Raw genomic sequence first — 27,550 nt, forward strand, 5'->3', positions numbered from 1 at the left:
ATTCTGTAACTAAAGAATATTATGTTATGATTATATGCTTAGCCAACTCTGAATCAAAGGCAGAAAGCAGAAAGGGAATGAGAAAGTAACTGATAGCCTGATGCATTAACCTTAATTTCCAATCTTTCCCCCCATTGCAACCAATGATCTAAATTATCTCTTTTACCAAAGGAGGATCTACCCATTCTTGGGGGGGGGGGGATTAATAGTGTAAACAACGGTTTAAAGGGATTAGCACAGCCACTCAATGATAGATACCTTTATTTTCAGCATTTTAGAATATCATTAAATGGTATTGGATTTATTAGAGGTCATTATAAAATTTATGACAATGGATCTTAGGATGTCTGATAACCAAGTTTCTTTTACTGAAAGCTACAGATCTACACCCTACAAAAATAAATATCTCAATGTGTACACAAAATGTTGCATATATTTTCAGTGGCTTTACAGATCGCCACATCCCCTTCCTGGCCATGGGGAGGGGCTGCTGGAAGGCAAAATCAGAAAATCTCTTCTGTTCCCTACATTACAAAGAACCTGACTGATTTCTAACCATAAAATATTTGGATCAAACAGACCAGGGAAGAAGGCAGGTCTCATCACAGCCTAATTTACTGAAAAAGCCAAGATTACTGGGGACAGAGCAGTGAAGTGAGTACTCAACAGCAAGACCACAATGCACAATGAAGTTTGACTGGGGTCCGGGACATGGTCACACAGCTGAATTCTATATTTGGGGGCATAGTCATAGGGGAAGGTCTGTGTACTCTGTGAAAAGTCTCATATGAACACAACTATGAGTCAAGGAAAGGGGTGTTTCTATGAATAATAACCATGTGTGACAGTGAGCCTGTCTTGAGTGCTAAAAATAAGATTAATCCTTTATAATATGATTATAACATTTAAATCACACTCGAGTACGATCTCAGAGTAGTTTACTATTTATAATAATTACGTATTAAATCTTGCCAGTCTTTGGACCTCACGAGATATATTTTTAAGCTCTGCTGAGACACTGTATAAAACTGAGAGTACCAAAATTAAACTTCAGATTTTTTAAACTAATCATTTCATTTCATTTTGGATAACTGGTATCAACAATTTTCAGGGCATATTGTGAGCAATTTGGTACCTAATACTTATGTTTAAAATTTCAGACTATGTGTCTGAGTTTTGTTGTGAATTTAAACATGTTCCCCACAACTTCCAAATAAATCTATTGCTGTTTGGAGATATATACTTCCTTGTCATAAAATAAAGGCACAATTAAGACCCTTAAGGAGAAAAATAACAATTAGAAAAGTGTCTCTGCTTCTGTCCATCAAGAATCCATTACCAGACACCATCTGCAGGCAGACTCTGATTAGGGAACATTCCCAATCATGTTTTAAAAAATCTACTAGTACTTTCACGCACAGGGAACAATCCTGCACCATTAATCTTCATCCAAACTGTTAAGATGTTTGTCTAGGCTTGACCCAGACCAAGCAACACATAGATTAGTAGAGTAAAGCTTCCATTTCTCACCACATGTCAAGGCAGGTGGAATACTCTGTGGAGCCCAGGAGGACATCTGGAGGTCTGTACCATAAGGTAACTACTTCATTGGAGTATGTGTGGCTGGGGACAGATTTTGCTCTTGCAAGACCTGCGGGTCAGATGAAAATAAACAAGTTAAATCGGCATTAATAGAACAAGGGCTTTAAATCTGAACATTCTCAATTTTAAAAGGCCAAACACACTATGGTAATTCAGAATCATGAATGCAATACCATGAGGAAAATATATTGTGATCTCTGTGTTTTGATGCATGGTAATAACCATTAAAACATTTATATTTCCAAATAAAGCACTAATATCATGAATCAGTAAACAAATAATTTAAAGACTATCAGACTTAGCAGAAAAGCTTAGATATATCCTGGATTTTTCCAAGTATGTTTTATAGAACTCTATTCTGAGAGTTATAAATCTGTGTTATAAGAGAGGATTCCTTTGAGAAAAAAATGGAATTTAGGAAGATATACAGTTTCACAATTGGAAGAGTTCTCAGGGCCCCTAATTTTTTAATATGTATTTGTGAATCTGCAGGAAAAGTGTATGATACTTTTTTCAAAGGGTTGTCCCAAAACTTTTTGTAGTTTCAGTCTTCTCTCAAATACTCACTAGGAAACGCTTAGTAGGGAAACTCATTTAAAAGTCAACAATTATAACAGAATCACCAAATAAACTTGGTACATATAGGTGATGAGAGAATATATGATAAATTAAAATGTCTTCTAAAAATCTTTTAAAACTGGGGAAATGATCACATGTGAAGTGAAAATAGTATATGCAGCTTGACTTCATAACTGAAAATCCTTACACACAGAAACAGAATGGCAGAAAATAGTGTGAATGTCTCCAGTGATTACTTCTAGAATATAGGATTTTTCTTTTTTAATTTTTTTGTTTTTTTTCCAAGTGTTGTGCAATAAATATATCATCCTTTTAAAAAATCACAAAATCTTTTGATATTATTTTTTAGAAGAAAAAAAAACTGTGATAGATCTCTATTTGGTATGTTCATTGATAACAAATGCAACAGTTTGAATCTGGAGTGTTCTTCAAAGGCCCGCATGCCAAAGGCTTGGTCATCAGCCTGTGGTACAACTGAGAGATGGTGGGACCTTTGGGGTATGGCACCTGATAGAAGGCCCTGGTCCATGACCTTAATGGAATATTGGTAGACCAGTCTCTTTCTCTCTCTCTCTCTTTCCTTCTTTGCTGTCATGAGATGAGCAGCTTTCTCCACCACTAGCTCCCAGTCATGGTATTATCCCTCACCAAAACCCCAAAACAATAAAGCCAACCTACCATAGATTGAAACTGTGAGCCAAAACAAACTTTTCTTCCTTTTAATTTGATTACCTCAGGTATTTTGTCACAGCAATGCAACACTTACTAATAAAATAAAAAGTAATATTTACTACTATGATGCTCAAGGCATACAAAACATTTTATAGTGAATACTCCTTTCCGTATTCATTTTAATGTTCTGATTACTAAAATTTTTATGTAGTATTTAAGAATATGAGTTTTTCTGCTTATTAAATATAGCATTCCGTTTTCTGTATTCTATGCGAAATTCAAATTTATAGGCCAGGAGGTAAGATAAAGAATTTTTCATAAAATCAACCAAGGTTTTAGTCACTCAATTTTTTTCTACAGTGAAATTTTTATAATAATGTGAAGGTACATTGTAAATTGGTCAATGCTTAAAGCATTCCATATTAAAATATATAGATTACACGCATGGCACTACTCAATTTTCCTGCACGTGAATAGAATAACTATTTCCAATAACATATTTACATAATAACCTCTTCTTTCCTCTGCAAGGTTTTGTCTAACCTCACTTCAGGCAAAACTAAGTAACAGAATAATCAGAATGGGAAAGTAGCACTAAAATTTGGTCATCTCATTAAAAGGTCTGGTTCCTCCAATGACTATGCTTTAATAAAGAGACCAAAGAGCTAAGTACAAGTCCTAAAACAGGTTCTGACTCATTCCATATGCTGTTGTCAAGTCAAATAGGATGGAAAAAAAAATCAGGCTGGATTCCCTTGGTTTTCCTGAGGCCCTGTTGTCAAAAGCCAGGCCAGAGGGATAAAAGAATGAAAACCCATGAGATTTCTTTGACACTTCAGATGACCAGTCTGTTTATAGAAAAAACTGTGACATTCTCAACTGTGAAGAGAAAATTAGGCCTTAAGATAACCCAGAAATAGTATAAATCAACGTAATTACAAGTAATTTCCAGATCAAATATGAATCTGTTAAATTGGTTAGATATCTGTGGAAAATATAAATGGAAAAAGATCTGAGTCTTCATAATTCTCTCCTCCTTCCCACATGCTGAGGCCAAATAAAGCCCCATCTTCATTTAGATGGGCCATAAAACTTCACAAATGACAGTGAAAATGAGTTTTCAATATCTAACTTTCAAATCATTAAGACTGAGCTTCTTAGAATGGCTTTATGTAAGTGTGAACAGAATGAAGAATGCTATATACTTTAAGATAGTCTCCTGCACTGCTTGAAGAAAAACTCTTTCATCCTCTCCCTTTAATAGAGTTAGTCAATTAAAACAGTTTCTTGTGGAAAGTGTCCTGTATATTGATGAACAAAAGGTTTTCACCTGAAAGATGTTTCTGTCCAGTTAGTAAGGTCAATAAACCCAAAGTATTTCAGGGAGGGAGTACATACTTAAAACAGCAGCTCAATCAAAAAAAAAGAATATTAAAGAAAAACGGAAAGAATACCATGAAGTATGAATATACAACCGTATTCAACTGAATATTTTTGAAAAACATTTGATAAAGCTAATACTACGTATTTATATAGTTCATGCATCAAAACACGCTTACTCATGCAAAATTTATTAAACTGCATCCTCCAGCTGAAGGAAAACGGTAGGACAGGATTAATTAGCACAGCATGTGTGAAAGCTCTCTTTCTCTGTTCCTTGTCAGTTGCTATGGTTACCCTACAGGAAGAGAGCTACACTACCTTTTAAAAAAGATGAAGTTCATGGGTTATTATCAAAACTTCTTATATAATGTTTAGTTTGAATTAAAAGTCAAAAAGCAAAGTAAACCGCTAACCGGTTATTTGCACTAGGTTATTTGCACATAGTTGTTTTGGCTGAGTCTGTGCAAATGAGGGGGAAGAGTTCCTATGGGTTCCTAAAATGGCTTACATAACAACTTAGTGTGACCAGCTTTGAGGTGTTGCCATGTCCACCTGATGAAAGACCCTACACCATCGGGGGAATATTGTTATTCAAGCCTTACTGCCAAGGATTCAAAGTTGGTCAGCTCTGATACCAGCATAGCAGAATCCTGGATGCACAGAGGAGTTACAGAAGCTTTATACCTAACTGCTTACCAATGAAAGAATCATTTTCCATCTCTCTCTACGATAGCCATCTTCTGGATATTGGTTCTACCATCTGGCAGGAACAAGAATGACTCACAGGACAGTGCGTCCAACGCTTGACTAAGCACATCAATCCTTCTGTACCAAACAACGGAGACTCTCCAGACCTTATCTTAACAGCTCTCTCTGCTTGCATTAGACTCTGGACCACTTCCTTTCTTTCTTCATTTTGTTTTGTTGGTTCTTTTTAGTTATATGTGACATTAGAATCCATTTTGATACAATTATACAAGCATGGAATATCTTATTCTAATTAGAACTCCACTTGTGTAGGTGGGCATGATGGTATTTACATATATATACATAGGAAAATTACATTAAATTAATTCTACTGTTTTTCCTATTCCTCCCTTCCCTTTGTTCCTCTTTGTCTAGTTCTGAATAATACTGAATTTCTCTTCTTTCCCTTCCCTCTCTTTATTGTGGTTTAACTTCCATATATCATCAAAAAGATTCAACCTTTGGTTTTTTGGGAATGGCTTATTCACTTAGCATGATATTGTTCAGATCCGTCCATTTCCTGGTAAATGTCATAAGGACATTCTTCTTCATGGCCAAGTAATATATCTTGCATTTCCATGATATATACATCCTTATTCATTCACTGATGGGTATCTAGATTGGTTTCACAGCTTATCTATTGTGAATTGTGTGGCTATAAACATAGATGTGGCTGTGTCACTGTAGTATTTGATTTAAAATTCTTTGGATATATATCATGGGATGGGTTAGGTGGGTCAAATGGTGGTTCCATTCCAAGTTTTCTGCTTTCTAGAGTGGTTGCATCAGTTGCAGTCCCACCAACAATGTGTGAGTGGGACTTTTTCCCTTTTCCCCACATCCTTGCCAACATTTGTTCTTGATAATTGTCATTCTGCCTGGAGTGAGCTATAATCTCAGCATAGTTTTAGTTTGCATTTCTCTAATTGCTAGTGATGTTGAAAATTTGTTGATTATTTGTATTTCTTCTTTTGAGAAGGGTCTGTTATGTTTCTTTGCCCTTTTTTTAATTGGGTCACTTCCTTTTTTGGTGTTAAGCTTTTTGAGTTCTTTGTACATTCTGGAAATTAATACCTTGTAAGAGGTGCAGTTGTCAAAGATGTTCTTCCATTCTGTAGGCTCTCTCTTCAGTTTCTGATTGTTTCTTTTGCTGTGAAGAATCTTTTCAGTTTGATGCCATCCCATTTGTTGATGTTTGATTTTATTTCTTGTGCTTTAGGAATCTGTTCAGGAAGTCGGTTCTTGTGCCAGTGTGTTGAAGTGTTGTGCCAATCTTTTATTCTAGTAGATGCAGGGTTTCTGGTTTCTGGTCTAATTTCTAGGTCTTTGATGAACTTACAGTTGATTTTTGTGCAGAGTGAGAGATAGGGGATAACTTTTATTCTATTAAAAATGGATTTCCAGTTTTCCAGTACCATTTGTTGAAGAGGCTATCTTTTCTCCAGTGTGTATTTTTTGGTGTCTTTGTCTAGTATGAGGTAACCGTATTTATGTGGATTTGTCTCTGTGTCTTCAATTCTGTTCCATTGGTCTTCTTGCCTATTTTGGTGTCAGTACCATGTCATTTTTGTTACTATGGCTCCTTGGTATAATTTAAGGTCTGTTATTGTAATAAATCCTGTTTCATATTTCTGGCTAAGGACTACATTTGTTATTCTGGGCCTCCTATTTTTCCAAATGAATTTCATGACTGCCTTTTCCATTTCTATGAAGAATATCATTGGAATTTTGGTGGGAACTGTATTGAATCTGTATAGCACTTTTGTTACTATGGACATTTTTTGACAAAATTGATTCTGTTTTCCTAAGAATATGGTACTCCCTTTCTTTTACGTATCTTAAACTTGACTTCTCTGCTACAGAACAGTTAATTAGCAATTACTTGGTTTCCTAAGACCTTTCTTTATTTGCCCCTTAAATGCTTGTCTTGCCTAGGGCAACGTACTCAACTCTGAGCTTTCTCAAACATAACACTCTGTGGTCACTGTGGCTAATGTCATTTTTAAATTGTCATCCAGAGTTGAGTTTTCCCAAAATTCCACTTCAGATCATACTTACCCCTGGACTTCAGGTCTGGTACTACTCAATTCCCCACAAGAGATGGGCACTAGAATTTCCTCCTGGCATACAGAATGAACCCACCAGAATTAACACAGAGAATATACCAGAAGAGTCTTGGAGAAAATGCATTTAGTAAATAGTTTTAGGTCCCCCAAATAGTCAAAATTTTTTACCTGTACCACTATTATATTTTATGTTCGCTGCACATGTAATTATTGTTTCAAATTCCAATGCAATCTGTTTTTGTAGTTGTTAAAATTGGTTGGGAACTTGATGAACTAACTCTATGGAGAAATTTGCTGAATCTATGATAAGGGCAGAAATGATAATTCCCATTTTTCTGCTTTGTCCAAAGAATTGGGAAGGAGCTGGTAACATTGATTTGCTATTGTCTAATAAAGTGGAATTAATAATGGCAAAAGCTGCACAAATTGCAGCAGTTGAATAAAATACAGCAAACAGAATTATCTCTGACTTCTTTAATGTCTTTCCACACAGCAGGGCACTGTTTTTTCTTGACATGGGTTTCATTATTATAGGACAGCCATTCCCACACTTCTCTCACACTCCTCATTCAGTCCCCAAAATACTCAGAAAAAGGATGCCTTGGTCTTAATTCAGAAATCACTATTCCTAGGAGAAGGACTCCTTTCTTCATGATTCATCTCCAAAAAGACATAAAATATTTGGGTGATATTTTACCAACCTCATTTAGGTGGGAAAATACTGGAGACCTCTTGATTCTTGGATCGAGTCCAAGGGTAAGAGCAGAGAAAAGCTTTCAGATTTCTCTCCCATTTCATGGTCCTACAGACTGACCATGAGATAACATTTTAATGGGATTATCTTTCTTATACAGGGTTTATATTAAGTAAATTATGGTGGGCTAAAACTAAAAGACTGGAACCTCTTCCCTCTTCACTTGGCAGGTTTTCCCTGGATGACCTTATTTAGCTCCATGGCTTCTGTCACTACTCATATGCTAATGATTCCAAATCCATATCTCTACATTGATCTTCCCCTAAAGCTTTGGACTTCTATATATATATTAAAAAAAAAAGTCCACTTAAAATGTTCATGATTCCATAGGAAGTGTCTCCTTTCCATGAAATCAGGGCATCTTGAGGACTGGCCTTTGCTTTTTGCACATCTAACACCACACAGCATTGTTTAAGGTGGAAAAACATTTCAAGATTACATTTAGAGTCTTCCTTCCCTTGAACATAACATCTTTGTTTTGGTTTTCACCCAAATTTCTACTTTAGCAGAAGCTGATCTTTATAAGATATGAAAATCCCTTTAAAATGTTTTGATTAGCATTTGCCAGTCTTTCTACTGAGTAAGAGTAATATTTGAAGAGAAATTCTAATAAAATGAAAGTAAGTTCAGACACATTTAAATATTAAAGCAATATTTTAATTTACTAGGACTTTATTTAATTACCTCTAAAATTTTAGGTCCAAAAATGATGTATAATTTGTCTACCCTAGAAGGCAGAGTCTTTTTCATATTTTTCACTTTTAAGTAAGAGAAATTATCATAGCATTTTAATGAAGATGTTCCAAAAGTGGAAGAAAATATTCAAATAATTAATTAATATACTGAAGTTTTTAAATTTTCTATTTTTATATGAAAGATAAAAACTTTTACATGAATATTACTTTAAATAAAACTGATAAATGAAGTAAGACCAATTAGTCATAATTCTTCAGCTGAATATCATAAGAGAAACATGCTTTTATTGTCTCATTAGCCTGCATAACTAAAGACTTGTAATATGGGACCTAAATGTCATATTGGTTCTGGCACCACCTTGTTAGCTGTGTCTTTTTTATTAAGTCACTGAATCACTCAAGCCTTGGTTTTGTGTATAATGAAGGGTTTAAGGTCAGGGATCAGCAAGCTGTGGACTAGTAGCCCTGGCCTCTTGACTTTTTGCTGGAAAATGCTTATGCCCATTTATTCATATATGGCAATGGCTGCTTTTGCACTAAACAGCTGAGTTAAGCATTTGACAGAGATCACTTGATCCATAAGGGTACAATATTTGGTATCTGGCCCTTTAAGAAAAAACTTGCTACCAACCCCTGAGGCAGTCTGTTAACATTAGGGTTTGTCCAAGCACCAAAATGCAGAAATCCCATGAAAACACCCCTAAAAATCTTATTTATGAAATGTAAGACCATATATGTACAAATTCCTAAAACGCCTTTTAACTAACCCCACCTCAATGATCCCATCATACAGCATCTGCAATAGCAGAGGATACAAAATCTTCTTCAACCGAGTGCATGTGAGTATCTCATCATTCTCACAGTTCGCTGCTTTACATTCCATTTTCTAGTTTCTGCTTTCCAGTTAATGAAACTCATGGTTATTATTCTAATGCTAGATGACACCACAACACAGAGAATGAATTTAACAACCTAACTAAATTGCCAGTTTGGGTGAATTTTCATATCCATGCTGATTTGTTTCCAGATTTTAGAAATTAAAGGTATAAAATATTAAATTCATCATAAGAATCTGTTTTTAAATCAAGACATAATACGAATGCTAAAGCATTCACTTATAAATGTGTATTAATATATAACCAAAATATTCTATGAGTATGAATAAGTATGTGTTAAAGAAAAAAAACAGCCATGAAATAATCACAACTCTGATCAAGTCAGATCAGGTAAGAACATTAACGAATTTATGACAGAGGTGTGATTTGCACTAGACAGGCAAGAAGCCAATCTGTAATCAATATTATGCCTACATACTACTACTGTGTCAATATCTTCAACTTTCTAAACAAGAAATGAGGACAAGCGTTTCTCTGGGAACTTTATAAGAAAATCATTCTCATTTCCTTCCTAAATATCTCTCTCTCTCTCCCTCTCTCTCTCTCTCTCTCTATATATATATATATATATATTCCATTTAAAAAATTATCTATCTATCTATATAGATAGATAAAATATATAGATATATAGATAAATTTTTTAAATGGAATAAACAGGGCAGTGTTTTAGTCTGTTTTATGTTGGAAAACAAAAACATAAAATAAACCTGAGGCTGGGTAATTAATAAAGGACAGAAGTTTATTTGGCTCACAGTTTTGGAGGCTGTGACATCCAAGAGCATGATGCTGGCATCGGCTGAGTATCTGGCTTTTTATTATATCACTACTTGGCAGAGGATGCCATGTGGCAAGATACAGCCACTGAGCTAGCTCAGTTCTTTCCTCCTCTTATTATAAAGATACGAATGCCATTATGGGGGTCCAACCCCCATGACCTCATTTAATTCTAAGTACTCTGAGACACTCCTCTTCCAAATATCATTAACATAAATTTGGAGATAAATTTCCAACATTTGAACTTTGGGGGCATATTCAAACCATGACAAAGTCCTTACCTGGTCTTTTTAGTGATACTAAAAAGACATGAACATCAGTGGATATGGTGGTGTTCATAATATAGAAGCAAACTGGTAAAAATGTATTAAACAATTATAATCTGTTAAGTACTCTCAGGATTTTAAATGTATTATATCATTCAATGGCCAAAACAACCTAGAATGTAGTTTGCACATTAATATCCCAATTTTTAACAGAAAGAAAACGAATACCCAGAGAAGCTAATTTACCTTGGGTCACAAAGTCATACGTGACTGTGCCAGGACTTAAACATAGGCAATATAACCATTTGCCCAGGAAGACTGGGAATTTGGGAACCTGTGTCTGGGCTCTAGATGGTGGTGGGCTAGACTCAGCAAGTCCAAAGTCCAGAATGGGGGACAGGTTAGTCTGGTGAGAGAAAGAGAGGAAAGGAGTTCAAGGAAGCAGGCAGGGGAGCCCAGCAGCAGGAGCGAGGAGAAAATAGAAGCTGGGTGTAATGTAAGGAGATTCCAAAAATATGACAAAGAGACTATGACTGTGTTGTCTAGAGGGTCTCAGAGCAATCAGACAAAAAGTCCTCAAAAATGTTTCTGATAAAGAACTACTGTGAAGAAATGCTAGGGAAACTTCAAGATAGAGTCTGGTTGCTAAAATATGAGTAGTTCTTATCTGCTTTGTTTGTTGATTTCTTTTAAAGTGAAAATGGCAGGAGGCAGGAGCTCAGACCTGGAGCCATCAGCTAGATGGCTCTGAAGACTTGAAGAGGAACAGCTGGCAGTAGAAATTACGGGGGGGGGGGGAGGGGGTGTCAGGGATGGCCTATTTATGTGAGAAGAACCCAAAGGCTCATTTTTTCACAAACCTCAAACCAGGGTATGGTCCAACCCAGAAATGAAAAAAATCTGTTTGAAATATCCTGACTGAAGTGAAATTTTAAAATGTTCTATGAGCTAAAAATAAACAATGACCTCAAACTTGAACTAAGGGGTTTTATGTTTTTATGATAGTAAACACCCATCTATACCAGTAAAAGTTAATGAGGCAAAGGGTCAATTTAAGGTAAAAATGTTTGAGTCATTTTAAATTACTTGAATACTTCTAAATTTTATGGTTCCCACCTAATTTTTTGGAATTATCATATTCCATCTTTCAATCATATTTTTTTTCTTTTCTTTTCTCATGTTATACATTTTAAGGACAAGTAAAGTTATGTTTTGGGATCTCAATTATATACTTGATACAGGATTTCAGATAAAAATTAGAAGAAATTGCTGTTAAGAAAAATTTACGTGACAGATATAATGGTGAGTTCTCAAGCCTAAAATAATATTTAATTTTGGATAAAATTTTAACAAGGCAAAAACAAACAAACATAAAATGAAAAATGCACATTGTTAGTTTATTTTGATGGTTTTTAAGCAAGGTTTGGGACATGTGATGACAACCTTGGTTGCCTTAAATTGGAGTAGTGCATTGCTAGTGTAGCGAATAAATGTTACCACTTCAAATATTCAAAACTGAGCATTTGGGAAATATTTTCAATAATACATAAATTTCATGAAATGAATAGATGTCATGATCACTGGAGAGATAAATCATCATGCAGTTTTTCATGTTGGAAAGAATATCAGTCTGTGCCTTTGACGTTAAACAGGAAGGCGACTGAGATCCAAAGCTCTCTTCACTCTTTCTCCACTGTAATTCATTCCCTTATTTCTGTCTGCACTGATACTGCCCTCAGACTTACTCTTCAGGATCTTCTTGAACCATAGGAAGAACTCCCAGCTGGTGTCCCAGCCACAGTCTGACCTTTGCTCTTCCTGTTCCACTGTTGGATGAAGAGTTTCTTGTAGCCTGTAGGAGAGTCCTCTCAGGCAGCACCATGTACATCTTATATGATTCAGAGCAAAAGACTTAACTTAGCTAAGTTTCCACTGCTGCATCTGTAAAAAGCATGCAGCAGTCTGTGGCTTGTCTCTATTTATCCCTCCTGATGCTTTCCGGACCACTCCTCCCTCTATTCTGGAGTCCGCAAAGGCTGACCTCAATGTGTCTCTAATTACAGAGTCCTCAGTCACTGGCCTCAAGTTGGGTTTGGCCAAGGGAGGAACACTGATCAAAAATCAGAAGGAAAAAAAGGAGGTCAGTATAGGTGCTCCCCTGGTACCTTCCCAGCTGGGTAGGACTTAACAGTAGCTAAGTCCTCCCTAGGAAGGCCACAACTCATGCTCCGAAGGTTCCAGAATCAATTTCCCTCTTCACCCTGCAGCAAGAGGAGTGATAAAGACTGTCTCAGATTCTTAACCCTGTCCAGAGTTTCATCAACAGAGCCTTTCCCAAGCTGAGCTATCCTTTATTTCCTTCTAGGATTCCCTGATACAATAACCACACTGGACTCTCACAGTATTTATGTCAAATAAATGAGATAATGCATGAAAAATGCTTAATTGTGCAAATGGCCTACCAAGTAAGCTGAAAGTGAATGAGAAGTGATATAAAAGTTTAAAGGAAAGATTGGTTAGTTTTAGATAAATAAAACACTCTACTTGCATTGGCTACTACCATTAACTAAAACATAATCTGGTTAGGCTGCCCTCTGCTAAAGAACTTAATGGACCCACCGACAGATTCCTGTGGGTTTTATGCTAAAAATCCAAACTCCAAGGAATAAAAGCCATGGCTACTACTATAGCCTTGCTCCTTCTCATCCCTTTCTATGTTCTAGCTAATTGTTAGCAGAGATAAAATTACCTATGATTCTCTCCTTTTATGTCAGATCCTTGGCACAAAGCCTCATATTGCAGTACTTTACTCAGTTACTTGTCCTTCAAAACTCCACTCAAGCCCTCTGGAAGTGTGATTGACTCTCCCTCCCATCCTGGTCCAGGTAACGCTCCTTCCTCTGTTCTGACTGATTTCTGCCCTGAACTTGCAAGGACTGCCTGTGCCAGTCATTAATATCTCAGCCCCACTCGCCCCACAAGAGCGCAGTTTCCCTGAAGCTCCACCATGGGACATCTCCCTTTGTAGCCCTAGCTGCTGCATTTCCATGGCGAATCTGCTCTTAGACATATATAGCAAGAACAACCACCCATCATGAATATTTGAACAGTGCTCTCTTAGTAGGTGGCATATATGTGCAGTCCCAGCCAATGGTGAGGTGGATTCAGGCTATCGCATCCACAGCACCTCTTCTGTCACCTGTTTGCACCCCAGGACTTCAACAACAACAAAAAAATGTTGCTAGATTTTAAAATCTTTAAAAACCTACTAAGATTCAAGTTGAATCACATAAAGGCTCAGGGTCCATTTTGAGGGGTAAAAAGTCAAAATAGACATAAAATAACTTTTATCCCTTTAAAAGTTCACATATATTTTAAGTAAAAATACAGATATCACACTATAAAGCATTTAAAATATAAGTTACTGTTTCTTTAATATAAGCAATCGGTCTAATTTCCTGACAGATTCCATGGTCTCTTAAATTCTATCTAAAAATTAGATAAATAAAAGTGAAGAACTAATCAATCTCTCCTTTAAACTTTTATATCACCTCTCATTCTCCATTCAGCTTACTTGGCAGTCTGCATATAAAACTGCTTTAGTTCATATATGTACCTCTATGTGTATCTCCCTAGCTAGCCTCTGTGGTTCTGCTTGACACCTTAGCTGCCTCTCAAAGAGTTAAGCATAGCAAGAGGTGTGCTCAGACACAAGGGCTTTTTAAAACCTTGATGGGCAAAAGTACAAAAACACTCATTTCAAAGCTTCCAGCTGTTCAATTTAACTGGAGAAAGAGACCTGAGTTTACCTTTGAGGCTGTTTCTTTGTTCTAGGAAAACCAACTTAATGGCAATTTCTGTTATATAAATGTGAAGCAAATCTCTCCCTACTGTTATGGGGCAAGCTGTGAAATTAACCTGCATCTTGATGTCTCAAAGAGGAAAGGGTTTAGTGTAAACTGGATTCATGTTTTGGCAGAGCTGTTTTTGAGGCTCTGTGGCTTCTTTGAAGATGTTTGCTGCCAGAGGGAACACAGACTACATAACCAGGCTCCCCCCACTTACTGATCAGAGGTTTCCAGAAGCCACAGAATGGAAAAAAAAAAAAAAGGGTATGTGAAGAGAGCTATTCTTCACCCTCCAAAGTACAGGGCCAATAAAGCCCAACTACAATAATATTTAAGTCTTAATCTCAGCAGGAGCACTGATAGTGGACACCTGGGTTTGTTCTGGTATAATTATTAAGTGAATGATTATCTGTTGGGGCTTGAGGGAGAGTCCTTGGTCCTGTGGCTGGGAAATGGGGAGTGGACCCAAGATCTGAAATTAGATCTCCCAGGGCCTTAGATTTTCATGGGCAGGGAGGGAACATCTTTCTCCCCATGCCTTGGGATTGAGGTCTGTGAATTCCAGGTAGCATTACTGGGGTACAATCACTTTATGAAGAAAGAAACCAGTTCTAGTCAGAGACAGATGAGCAGGAAATAAGCAGAAAGGACCCCCTCCCCGCCCCCCACTTCCCCCCAGCAATATGGACTCTAGGTTCCAGCTAAAGATCTTTGAAGAGAAGTACATGATCCCCTGGCTCTGTTCTGCCCCAGCCATTCTTTCCTCAGATGTTCATCCTTCTTTCAGTCTTGGTGGAAATGAAAGCCTGACATTAGCTTCATCGTAGTAACCCAAGGAAAGGGCCTGCCTGCTCTGCCACTGGGCAAATAACAGAGGGAGCCAGAATGGCTGTGGCAGTGGAAGACACCAGGGACAGGTGTGCCATGAGGGTTATAACTAGAGGCACTTTAACGGTGACATCAAGAGGAACAACAGAATACAGGAAGATAAGGCACCTATTTCTGACAAAATAGGCCAACATCTGGAGCACTTGTGGAAATAACGAGGGCCCATGCTGGGGAGCTCTGATATCTTGTGGGCAACTCTAAAAAGGGAGCAAGCCAAAAAGAAATCTGGTGGACGAGGTCCAGGTTAGGGGCCTATAGTTCCAGCCAGCATTGTGCATGTTTGGAGGCAGGAGGGGCCTGGCATGTCCCAGGTGGTGAGGATGCCCATGTGCTGGAGTGCCATGTGCTTTGCTGGCATTTTGGAGCACCCATGCTCCCAAGCACCCTCCCCATATGCCACTCTTCATTCTAACTCCAACATATCCTCACATTCTTCTCTGATCCCTGAGGTCACAAATCATTTCTCTCTGTTGCAGACTTCGAGGTTCAGCTGTGTCTCAGATTTGTCAATTCCCACTCTACCGTAAAGCCCTGCAATCACTGGAGAAGGAACCTAACCTATTTAAGGTAGATGTTGTGTCTGATTCGTGAAAGCACAGAGGAGCAACCCACAAAGTAGTGTCTTCCCTGGGTCCACTGGTTATACTGAGCTTGAAAAAATCATTAGTTATGTTCTAGATGTTTCAGAGAATAAACAATGGCAAATTTATTCTAGTTGTTTATCCTCATAAGTATAGATACAAAGACTTGTGTGCACAGAAAGTCATCGTGACACTGTAGCAAAAGACTAAAATAACCTTAAACTCCATGAGAGTACCAGCTAAATAAATTATGGTAGAGATTCAAAATGCAGACAATGAGGCCAATAAGTTTATACATAGTAATACGGAAGAAACTATACATTGCTAACTAACTGGGAGCACTTATGAACTGTTTATGTAAATTATTTATACATGTACATTAAATATCCCTAGAGAGATATATATGAAACTGGTAAAGGTAATAGCCTATGGGAAAAAGAACAAGGAAAAAGGAGGGAGAAGGAAATTTAATTTTCACTATACACCACTTTGAAATTTCTCTTACTATGTGAGCACGTTACCTACTGAAGAAATAATTGTTTTTGAAAGAGAGAAAGAAACAACATCAAATGAGTCCTCACCCAGCTCTGCGCAGCCCCAGAAATCCACTACTCAAAACTCCAGCCTTATTTCTTTATAGCACTGTCCTAAAATAGTCCTTGGTTTAAGTGACAGGTTTTCCTAGTGTGGCAGGGAAACTGGTGGCTGGCAGCAGTGAACTAATGACTAAGTGTAACAAGACGAAATAAACTATTATTTAGATATTCTCACCAGTACAACCAAGTTACCTTCTAAAGCTCAGGCTTGTCTGCATAATAGCTAGTTTAACTGATGAAACATGGAATAAGCTTCCATGAACAATCAGCAAGCAATTTTGAAGTTAAAAAGAAACCTTCCTTGAAAGGAAACTTAACTTGCAGCATAAAACTTATAATAGATTTCTCTAAGATGATGAATATGTCAAAACTGGCCAAGCAGCTAGGAATTTTTAAAACAATTTTTATAATTCATTCAATGAATGTCATAAATGTTACATTTCTACACCTAGGCATACTGTTCTAAAGAACCAAAGACTAATGGATGCAATAATGTAGGTGGATAGACTTTGAGAAGTTCAAACCCAGCCTCAACAACTTGACAATCCAAATATCCGCACTTGTCACAAAACATCACACAAACTGTTTAGAGGACCAGGAGTGTTCCCAGGAGACCACTCGGTTTTTAAAAGAGTTGTCAGCAATAAAATATAAACTCATCTTGTGGCATACTAGACAACTGTCTTACCTTTTAAGAATTACAAACAGAAATCTAACATTTGAAATACATGTCCTACTTCTTCAGAATCTGTTAAGTATGCTTTAAATATTCCCATCTTGTCAGTCCAAATAATATGTCCTTCAAAGCATTCTTTTCAAATAAAGCTTTATTTGAAATCTTTTAATCTATATGAAGATATATTAAATTTAGAAACTTTCTTCGAATGAAATTTGAGCCCCAGAACCATATAAAGCAATCTCTATTTTGCTATACATCCGTTTACTGACTGTTTCCTTTATTAAATATTTCATTAAAGTAACAAAGGGGAAAACTGTACTTGCAATACAGGTCTGGAAGTTAAGTAAATTTAGTGCATGTGAATTCACAATTGTATGTTAAAATCACAAAGTACAAAACACTTACTCATGGGCATATATTATTCTATTACATTTATTACATGACTTTAAAGATGACAGCACATCAAATGTTATGAACAAACGCAGTATATATTTCCAAAAATAAATTTCAAGGGAATTAATGTAAAAAAAAACCTGCAAAATATCCATAGATTTTTAAATAGGTGTATTTTATGTTATCAATCATTTTCTCTAAATCTTTTTTTTTATTTTAATTATTGGCAACTTTACATATTACTCACTTTTAAGTCAAAAGGAAAAGCATATATTTTTCTAAAAATCCTTTTTTACACAACATTCATTATTCATAATATTGTTATCATAAAGTCACAAATCATTAGTTTTTATTAAAAATTATTGACTTTGGCCAGCTCCTATGATGAATCCATTCATCAGCAACATATAAAGTGCTAAGTCTGGGCAGAGTTTTTAATAAATTACTATATTTTAACTAAAAAAATTGCTTGGTGGAAACAACATGATATTAGCACATTGGACTTCAGGGGAGAGAAGGGGTGCCATGACTGACCAGCACCACAGTCCAGAAGGTGGAATTCCCTAGCCTGTGTGAAAGCACTCCAGGCCCAGTTTGTCTGCAGGTGCTCCATGAGCCCAGGGCCTGATGCTCTTCTATTAAAACTCTCCAGCCTTCAGGATTTAATGGTTTTTCTCAACTGGTTAAAAATACCCACAAAATGTTGATATGTTATTCATAAAAAACAGACACTCCTCAGAAGATGATATATAATCAGTCAACAAATATATGAAAAAATGTTCAACATCTCTAGTGATTAGAGAAATGCAAATCAATGGCAGCTATCAAGAATATAAACAACAATAGGTGTTGGTGAGGATGTAGGGGCAAAGGGCACACTCATACATTGCTGGTGGAACTGCAAATTGGTAGAACCAATCTGGAAAGTAGTATGGAAAACTGAGAATGGAACCACCATTTGACCCAGCTGTCCCACTCTTCAGTCTATACCCAAAGGACTTAAAACATAAAACAGCATACTACAGAGAAACAGCCACATCAATGTTTATAGTAGCATAATAAATGAACTCTAGATAGGGCAAAGGGGAAGGAGGGGATGGGAGGGAGAATCGGGGTAGAAAAGGCGGTGGAATGAGATGGATATCATTACCCTAAGTACATGTATGAAGACACAGATGGTGTGATTGTACTTCGTGTACAACCAGACTTATGAAAATATGTGCTCTATATGTGTAATATGAATTGTAATGCATTCTGATGTCATGTATAACAAATTAAAATTTTAAAAAATTTCTGAAAAGAAAGACTGTTCCATATACTGCAGGAAAATAACTGTGCTTAGCAATACTGCATGAAAAGAAATTCAGTGTGACAGAGCCAATAATTTATACAAATTTCATGGGTTAGCAGAATGATTTAGAATTGTTAGTTTACATTTTAATTTTCAATGCAAATATGAATTCAAATGATGTGATTTTTCAATATCTCTTTCCTACTACAATAAAATTTGAGCAATAACTTATTCTAATTATAGTTTATATATACCACATATTACTATAAACTTTCAGAAATTGAAACTTTCAAAAGAAAAGTATACTAAATAAATATATTATAAATCTATTATTTATGCATTCTTTTGAAAAGCCTACTGAACCAAATATTTTATTATCAGCTCATTCACTATTAGTAAGAACAGTGACCAAATATGGCCATATTTAGTTTTCAACATATTGTCTGTAGCTATTTTTTCACTGAAATAACAGATCTGTGTAGTTGCAAGAGACTTCATAGCTAATAATGTTCATTATCTGACCCTTTATAGAAAAAGTTAGCTGAACACTTTTTCACAGATACCCATAAGACAGATACTTTGTTTTCGAAGCAACATTTTATTATTTGGGCTCCTACTCCTCTACATGTACTAAATATGCAAAATTTTAAAAAAAATACTAGTAAGAAAAATAATATTGACAACTGCTTTAGAGAATTGGGATACTTCTGAAAAGTGCTGAAAATTCTTTAAAACTTAATTATGGTGGTAGTTTTAAAATTGTATACATTCATGAAACTCATCAAATTTAAATTGGTAAGTCTTGTTTTATGTAAAATGTTACACAACAAAAACACTAAAATCTAACTTGAAGATAAATTCACCTCATTGCCATATATGGTTAATAAAGTATCAAAACTGAAAAGTACTGAAACGACTTAATAACGAAAGTCAGTGGATGGTCTGATCTATACGATTTTTGAAAGAAATGTTTCTCCAGTTTATAAAAACGTAGAACTCCAGAAATGTGTTCTTAACTATTATATATATTAAATATATTAAATATATTTTAATTTAGATGCCACACTCGACACGAGTCTTCATCCATGTACCAGGAGGTTGAAGACAAGGGGGCAGTTAATTATTTGGGGATGAAAACTGTGCTTTTTAAGGATACCCAAGCTGAAGTTCCAGAAGAGTTTAAAGAACTATTTAGAAACATATTACATATGAAATCAATGACCATTTAACAAACTTGAACAAATCTATTATGAAAGAAGAGTTTTTAATAACTCAGTGAGTTCAAAGGAAAAAAGAAACAGCATTTAATCCAAATCATCCAGATTTCCTGCATTAAGAGCTCTCTCTTACTGGACTTGTAGGTTTATTTTTAATATTGAGAAAAGAAGTGAAAGCCTTGTTTATGTTAGAATACAATGTTACTGGACTTCAAAATCAAGGTTTTGACCATTTTATGAAATAACACTTGTCCATTTCCTACTGCATTTATGATATTCCACGTAAATCTCCACTTTACTATCAACTCCATTTGGGAGGTGATAGTAAATCACTAATAAACTAGTAATGGTGTGATAAGAAAAATCACCAAATTAATAAGATCATAATGGCCTTTAAAGGCAATGTATGTGTTGATGTTATACTTAAATATCCCACACACAGAATCATTCATGTGTTAAAGCCTGGTCACCATCCAGTGGTCCTAGAGGAACACTTAGGAGGTGGGGTCTAGTAGAAGGACTATAGGTCATTGGGGCATGTCTTTCACAGAAATGTTGGGATCCTGACCCCTCCCATTCTCATCCCTAGATTCCAGGACACCATGGGATGAACAGCTTTGCTCTACCACATAGCTCCCTGCCCTATTTTTCTGCCTCAATAGGCCCCCAAATAACATAGCCACAAACCATGGGCTGAGACTTCTTAAACCATGAGTCAAAATAATGGCTTTCTCCTCTGAAGTTGATTTTTCCAGGTATTTTGTCACATAAATCTAACACAACTGGATTAAAAAATAAAAAGTTTTTTTTTCTTTTTTTTTTTTTGGCATTCTTGGGGACTAGACACATTACTTGAACATGATAGGCAAGCACTCTATCATTGAGATGCACCCTAGCTCTTTTATTTGACACAGGGTATTATTAAGTTGTCCAGGTGCCCAGGTGTAATTCTCCTGCCTCAGCCTCCAAATATCTGAAATTATAGGTGTGTACCATCGAGCTAAGCTAGAGCAACATTTAAAAGAAAAGTATGTCTTTGTGTATGCATACAGAGAAGGCTGTAAAATGTTAAAGGGGCTGAATTAGGAAAGGAGAAAAACAGATAATGTTTATTTTTTTCTTGGTGACTATAATTTCTAATTTTAAAAACATTAAATATTGATTATAATTATAAAAGCTAATATGTGAAAAATCATGCTGGTGTATTACTGAAAAAAATAGAATCCAGCTGGGTGCTCTGGTGGACACCTGTAATCCCAGTGGCTTAGGAGGCTGAAGCAGGAAAATTTCGAGTTCAAAGGCAGCCTCAGCAACTGCAAGATGCTAAGCAACTCAGTGAGACCCTGTCTCTAAATAAAACACAAAATAGGGCTGGGGATGTGGCTCAGTGGTCAAGTGCCCCTGAGTTCAATCCCTGGTACCAAAAATAAAATAAAATAAAATAAAAAAATAAAATCCATGTTGTCAGTGATATAATTGCCTTTATGTGAAGATATATATTCAAATAATCAAAGATATGAATGTATAAATAAAATAGATACTGTGATTAGATTCACGAGACAATGAGCAAGTGTTTTTATTATCATTTTTGGTGTTGTTACTGTATACTCAATGCCTAGTAAAATGAATACACAGAGAAAAAGAGGAAGGATTATGCATCCTCTTTCAGTTCTAAAAAGATAAATGCCATAATTTTCTTTGAATTTACTTTTAATAATAACATTTTTGAGAAGCATTAAAATTTTGATGCTCTTTATCCTATTGCTTAGTTACAGTGATTGGAAAGATGACTGCTGTGGTTTAAATATTTGTTCCCTCGATATCACGTTGAAATTTTATTGCCATTGTAATAGTATTAAGAGGTGGGAACTTTACCAGGTGAATAGGTCAGAATGGCTCTGTTCTCATGAATGGAGTAATCCATTGTTACAGGATTGAGTTTCTTAAAAAGAACAAATTCAAGTTCCTCTGACCCATTTCTCCTCTCCTCTCCTCTCCTCTTCTCTCTCTCTCTCTCTCTCTCTCAGTCTCTCTCTCTCTCTCTCTCTCTCTCTCTCTCTCTCTCTCTCTCACACACACACACACACACACACACACACACACTCACACACTCATTAACTCACTCTTGCCCTTCTACTTTCCACCATGGTATTACCAAGAAAGCTTTCCCACATGCTGACACTGTAGTCTTGGAATTCTCTGTTTCCAGAATTATAAGGAAATAAATGTCTGCTCTGCATAAATTATCCCATTTGTGGTATTCTGACTAAGGACTAAGACAATGACACTAAAGAAATTACAAAAGTCCTCATTGCAGATAGTCAGTAGATCGTTTCTTTAACTATTCAGCAGAAATTTACTTTGAAGTTAGCATAAACATTTTTGTGGAAATGACTAGAATTTGTATATACTACTAGTAGGGAATTAAAGAAAGTTTACTTAAGGGAATAGCTTTTAAGGAATGTTTTAAAATATTAACACCTAAAATGTAATGTTTAAGATCACTGAACTCTATAGTCTTTATATTTTAAACTTATAGAAAACAAAACTATTCATTTGAGTGACTTGTCCAAGATCAAACAGCTAATCACTGACAAAGTTAGAAAAACATCAGGACCTTCCTACACCTTGATGCCATGATGTGTGACTGTAACTAATTGCACTGCTAAATAAGTCTGCCTTTGGATGCCATATCTGTGTGAGATTCAGTCTCCAAGAGAAGACATGGAGTTTGTGTTAGTCAGCTTTTTGTTGCTGTGACCAAAATACTTGACCAGAACAATTTAGAAGAGAAAAAGTTTGCAGATCATGATTTCAGACGTCTCAGTCTATAGAAAACTGATTCCATTGCTGTGGGCCCAAGATAAGACAGAACATCATGGCCAAAGGGCAAGTTGGAGGAATGGGTTCTGGCCCAAATCCTAACTGGCAGCAGGTTCTAGCTGACAGGAGGCCAGAGAAATGTGTGCTGAAACCTCTTGTGTCTCAGCACTCTAAGCCACAGACCTACAGCTACTGCCTGCCTTTCAGATGCATGCAGATAAAGACAGAACTTGGACACTACCCCTAGAGGAGGGGCAGATGGTAGATGAAAAAAAAAGTCTGCCTATCAGGGCCTACAAGCTAAGAAAGAATAAATCGAGTGTTGGATCAGCAGTTGCTTTAAAGCTATTTTGGAAAGAGGCTGGGATTAAATTAATAATAAAAAATAAAAGCAACATAACCAATCTGTTGTTGTTGCCATCACCTAAATGGCATTTAATCTACTCTTTGACTTTGCTGTCTACATGTCTACCAATATCTCTGCTCATAGCTAAAGAGTAAAAGCTCTGTTCTTTGGCATATTACTAGTAGATGATTATAAAATGTTGGCATTATATATCCTTGGCTATCTTTATTTATACTGGGCCCTGCCCTATCCTTATCTCCATTCTATTCATTCTTTGAAAAGACTTCTTTAGGTCCCCTCTAAATTGCTCAAGCAAAAAGTGTGGTGCTTTTTTCTGGTCTTCTATTCTGAATAGAGAACTTATTTGTCATCACATATTATAACTAGAGGTGTAAATTATCTGTTTTCTCAGTGAGCTGCTTGAGAACAACCTACAGTCTTCTGCTTATATAACTTCTCAATATTCTGTTTTGCTATCTGAATAAAAGGAAATTTACATGAGTTTTTTAGCATTTTTATTAGAGAATTATAATTAGATATAGTAGTAGTGTTCATTTTGATAAAATCATACATGCAAGGAATTTGATTTATGTGAATATTAAATGAGATACTATAGGCAAAGGGCTTACTCCTGTGCCTGATAAAAATACCAACCAATAAGACTTGCTTATATCATTTGTCATCATTATCACTACCACCAATATTCCTTGTAAATATTTATACTGTGGTGTAAGTTTTGACATACACCACATGCTCAGTTAACTGTTCTTCTTTACTAAAAGATCCCATCATATAGTTAACCATGATGAGATAATACTGTGTGTGTGTGTGTGTGTGTGTGTGTGTGTGTGTGTGTGTGTCTTCTTGGGTATTGAACCAGGGCCATGCATATGCTAGGAAAGCACTATACCACTGAGCTACATCCCTAGCCCTTCATAGTACTTTTTTGACTACAGTGTTTGACAGACTCAGGTGGTTCCTAGGACCACCGTTCCACCTTATATTCATGCTATTGAGTGTGGGTGGGACCTTGTCAGCTTTGCATTACCACAGTGAAATAGCTGCAGCAGCTAACTTATAAAGAGAAAAGGTTTACTTAGCTCACAGTTTTGGAGGTTCTAATTCTAAAATCAGACCAATGGTTTGGCCTATGGAGAGGGTGGTGGATGTTGACACATCATGGAAGAAACATATATGGGAGTAATATAGTCACAACTCCAGCCAGAGCAGAAACAGCAACGTCTTACAATCCTCTTTGAGGATACACCCCCCCCCCGCCCCATGACATGAGGACCTCCCAGAAGGCCCAATTCTGGGGACCAAGCCTTTAACACATGTGCCTTTGAAAAATGCTCAATATCCAAACTAAAGCAGACCTGTCACTTTCTTAAAAACAGAAATACAAAAATAAAACAGAATATGGCAAAGGTGTTTTATGATGAGATTTACATAAACTGCAATTTCTGTCTTGCTGTAAATGTTTTCTATTGACTTCTTGGCTTGCATGCTTTCATGGAGCAAGCAGCCTTACCAGAGAAGTCCACATGTCTAAAGAATGGATTCTGTCAATATTCATGTGAACTTGTAAGCAGATCTTTTCCCAGTATAGCCTTTAGAAGACCTGGCTGATTGACTGCAGCCTTGTGAGAGACATTGAAATACAGGCACCCAGATAAGACACTCCCAGATTCTTAATGTAAAGAAACTTTGAGATAATAAATGAGTGCTATTTTAAGCAGCTTGATTTATGATAATTTATTATACACAGCAATAGATAGCTAACACAACATTCCCACAATTTATGTTCCACAGTGTTAAAAAGTTGTCCTTAAGCGATAAATCAGAGAAATGCAATGGCAGATTTCATTTAAGTGTGGCAAGACCAAGAGCCTTTAGACATTAGAGCTAATACACATTGTGATTCTACTGTGTGGAAGGAGGTGAAGACAGGCAAGTGCAGCTCACTCTAAATAGACATGTCCCAGGAAAAATTTTAACTTTTAAAATTATTTTTCACCAATGAATGTACCATGGACCACAGTTTTACAAAAGTCATTTTATATTTACAGAAGTAGTAAAAGACCAAGAAATCCAAAGCTGGTTCTGACTGCCTCAGAGAGAGGTAGGAGAGGTGGTAAGAAGGACAACAGCCATCTAACCAGAGGAAGAATTTTTCTGACTCCTCTTAAAAATCAAAGTTTCACTTTCAATTTTTGCATACTCATTTCTGGTCTTTCTTGTCCCTTCCATCTCCTAAACACTTCAGTGGTAAAAATCACCAGCACTAATAGTGACAGTCAGTGTGCTAGGGGTGGGACAGGGTTTCTTGGAAGAGGAAGAAAAACAGCAGAGTAGAGTCCAATGAGCAACCTGTTTGACATCAATCACATTTGCCACTTATAAAAAATTTTTTTTTAAAAAAAAAAGTTTTGAGATTTTTTTTTAAATTTTTTCATGTCTTCCTGATTTCCAAAAATTTCACAACTTTGGGAAGGAAAGGGCAAGTTGTTATCTGTTTGAGTATCTTATTGCCTTCCATGTTTATGCTTTCAATTTATAGAAAACCCTTTAGAGTTGGCTGGTAAAACTGCCATGTTTATTCTGGCATTCACTTTGTAATTCTCAATTTCAATTTTTTTTTACCTAAGTGCATTTCTAAGTAAATTGATACTATGTCTGAATTTTAATATCACTTATTTCAATTTCTATTTTAAATGTTAATACTGAGAGAGATCAAAGAGCTCATTTACAGCTATTCCACTGAAGAAGTCCCAGATAGCTAAATCCATTTATCTGTGATTTTCATATTTAATATTAACTGATCATAATACAACTCAGACCTATTTGAATATCCTTCATGTTCTTATGTAAAAGGTGTAAAAGAAATCATATGATCCTATAACATGATTTCAAGATAAATTATCTTCTAACTTACAGATTAAGGAAAAATACTCATGTTAAAATGTCAGTCATTATGATGCGCAGGTTGAGCTATTACAAGTACAAATCAATGCTGCCATATTAGAAAGAGGGTTGTACTGTCTACTTGTAAGAATTAAATAAAAGAGCCAAACTGAATTTAGTGGGGCCAGAGTAATCCCAGTGAGTCCAGAGGCTGGGAAGGAGGATCATAAATTCAAGGCCAGTCTTGGCAAATTAGGGAGACCTTATCTCAAACAAAAAATAGAAAGGGCTGGGATGTAGCTCAATGGTGGAACACCTCTGGTTCAACTCCCAGTACTGCAAAAAAGAAAAAGGAGTTATGAAAGCACTTTATAAACTATAAAGGATTATTATTATTATTATTATTATTAGAAATAACTGAGGTTTGAGTCAAATTCATGTCCTAAAAGCCATCTAATGTGAAGTAGTATACACCAAATACTTCTCTGATTAAACAACTAGAATGCTTCCAAATGCTAAAGTCAAATATTCAAAAGCAGGAAAGCTCCAAGGCAGTGAAGTCTGGAATGACGTCTGGGTCTTATACTGGGCAAGGCCCTCATCCTTTATTTCAGCATTGTGTGGCACAGACGCCCGCATCCAAGGCTGACCACAGACATACCATTCCCATACAAGATTAAGTGGGCAAGCAAACCTTAACATTTAAGTGACTAAGTTGCTGTCCATAGCCAAAATGTAGGGCCCTGATATTTTTATTGGAATGAAGAACACACGCCACAGATCACTTGATTTATGAATCTGCTAAAGAATCTACAATCTACCATTATCTCAAATCATCATGACAATTTATTCTATATTGAAGATTACAACTGTTATCCTTAGTTTATGCATATTTATACTTATATATCTTTTTTCTTGAGATTTAAAGACTGGTCAAATGGGCATTGACCTCAGTCTAATTACAAAAAAAAAAATGCCAAATTCTAAAAAACAAAATATTTACACTGTTTTCTTCTTAACTAATATCACAGTTGTACAACAAGCCACCAAAGACTCCTAGAAATCAATGTGCCGTTCATTTCACATTTAAATTTCTATGTTGCCTGACAATGAACAAATAATACTTGCTGCAATATTTACTCCTTGGAGACCACAAACACTGACGATGCGCAGCAGTGGTGTTCATTCTAGATGAGAACTTACTCACTTTTTAAATTACAGCCATCCCCCAGTATTCCCAGGGGACCGGTTCCAGGAATTCCCACAGATACCAAAATCTGAGAAGGCTCAGTCCCTTACATAAAATTGTGCAGTAGTTTCATATAATCTACACACATTTTCCCTATACTGCAAATCATCTCTGAATTATTTAAAATACCTAATATGGTATAAATATTATATAAGTAGTTGTTATTGTTTATGGAATAACAACAGAGAAAAAAGTCTGTACATACTCTGTACAGGTGCAATTTTTTTAATTCAAAGTCTTTCCATTCAGTGTTGGTTGACTCCTCAAATGCTGACCACCAGTATATAAAGGGTCAATTGTA

At 36.1% G+C, this 27,550-nt stretch overlaps 1 protein-coding gene across 4 annotated transcripts in view; it reads right to left on the reverse strand.

Moving 5' to 3' along the window:
- Cdk14 (cyclin dependent kinase 14) overlaps positions 1-27,550 on the reverse strand; it is a 701,075-nt gene that overhangs the window by 218,375 nt on the left and 455,150 nt on the right. For all 4 annotated transcript variants that reach the window (XM_078040445.1, XM_005334679.5, XM_021732783.3 and 1 more), the window contains one exon: positions 1,531-1,651. In XM_078040445.1, the coding sequence (XP_077896571.1) occupies positions 1,531-1,651 (121 nt within the window). The remainder of the gene's footprint in view (positions 1-1,530; positions 1,652-27,550) is intronic.

The sequence above is a fragment of the Ictidomys tridecemlineatus genome, chromosome 2 (genome assembly GCF_052094955.1).
Source record: "Ictidomys tridecemlineatus isolate mIctTri1 chromosome 2, mIctTri1.hap1, whole genome shotgun sequence".
In the NCBI taxonomy this organism is placed as follows: Eukaryota; Metazoa; Chordata; class Mammalia; order Rodentia; family Sciuridae; genus Ictidomys; species Ictidomys tridecemlineatus.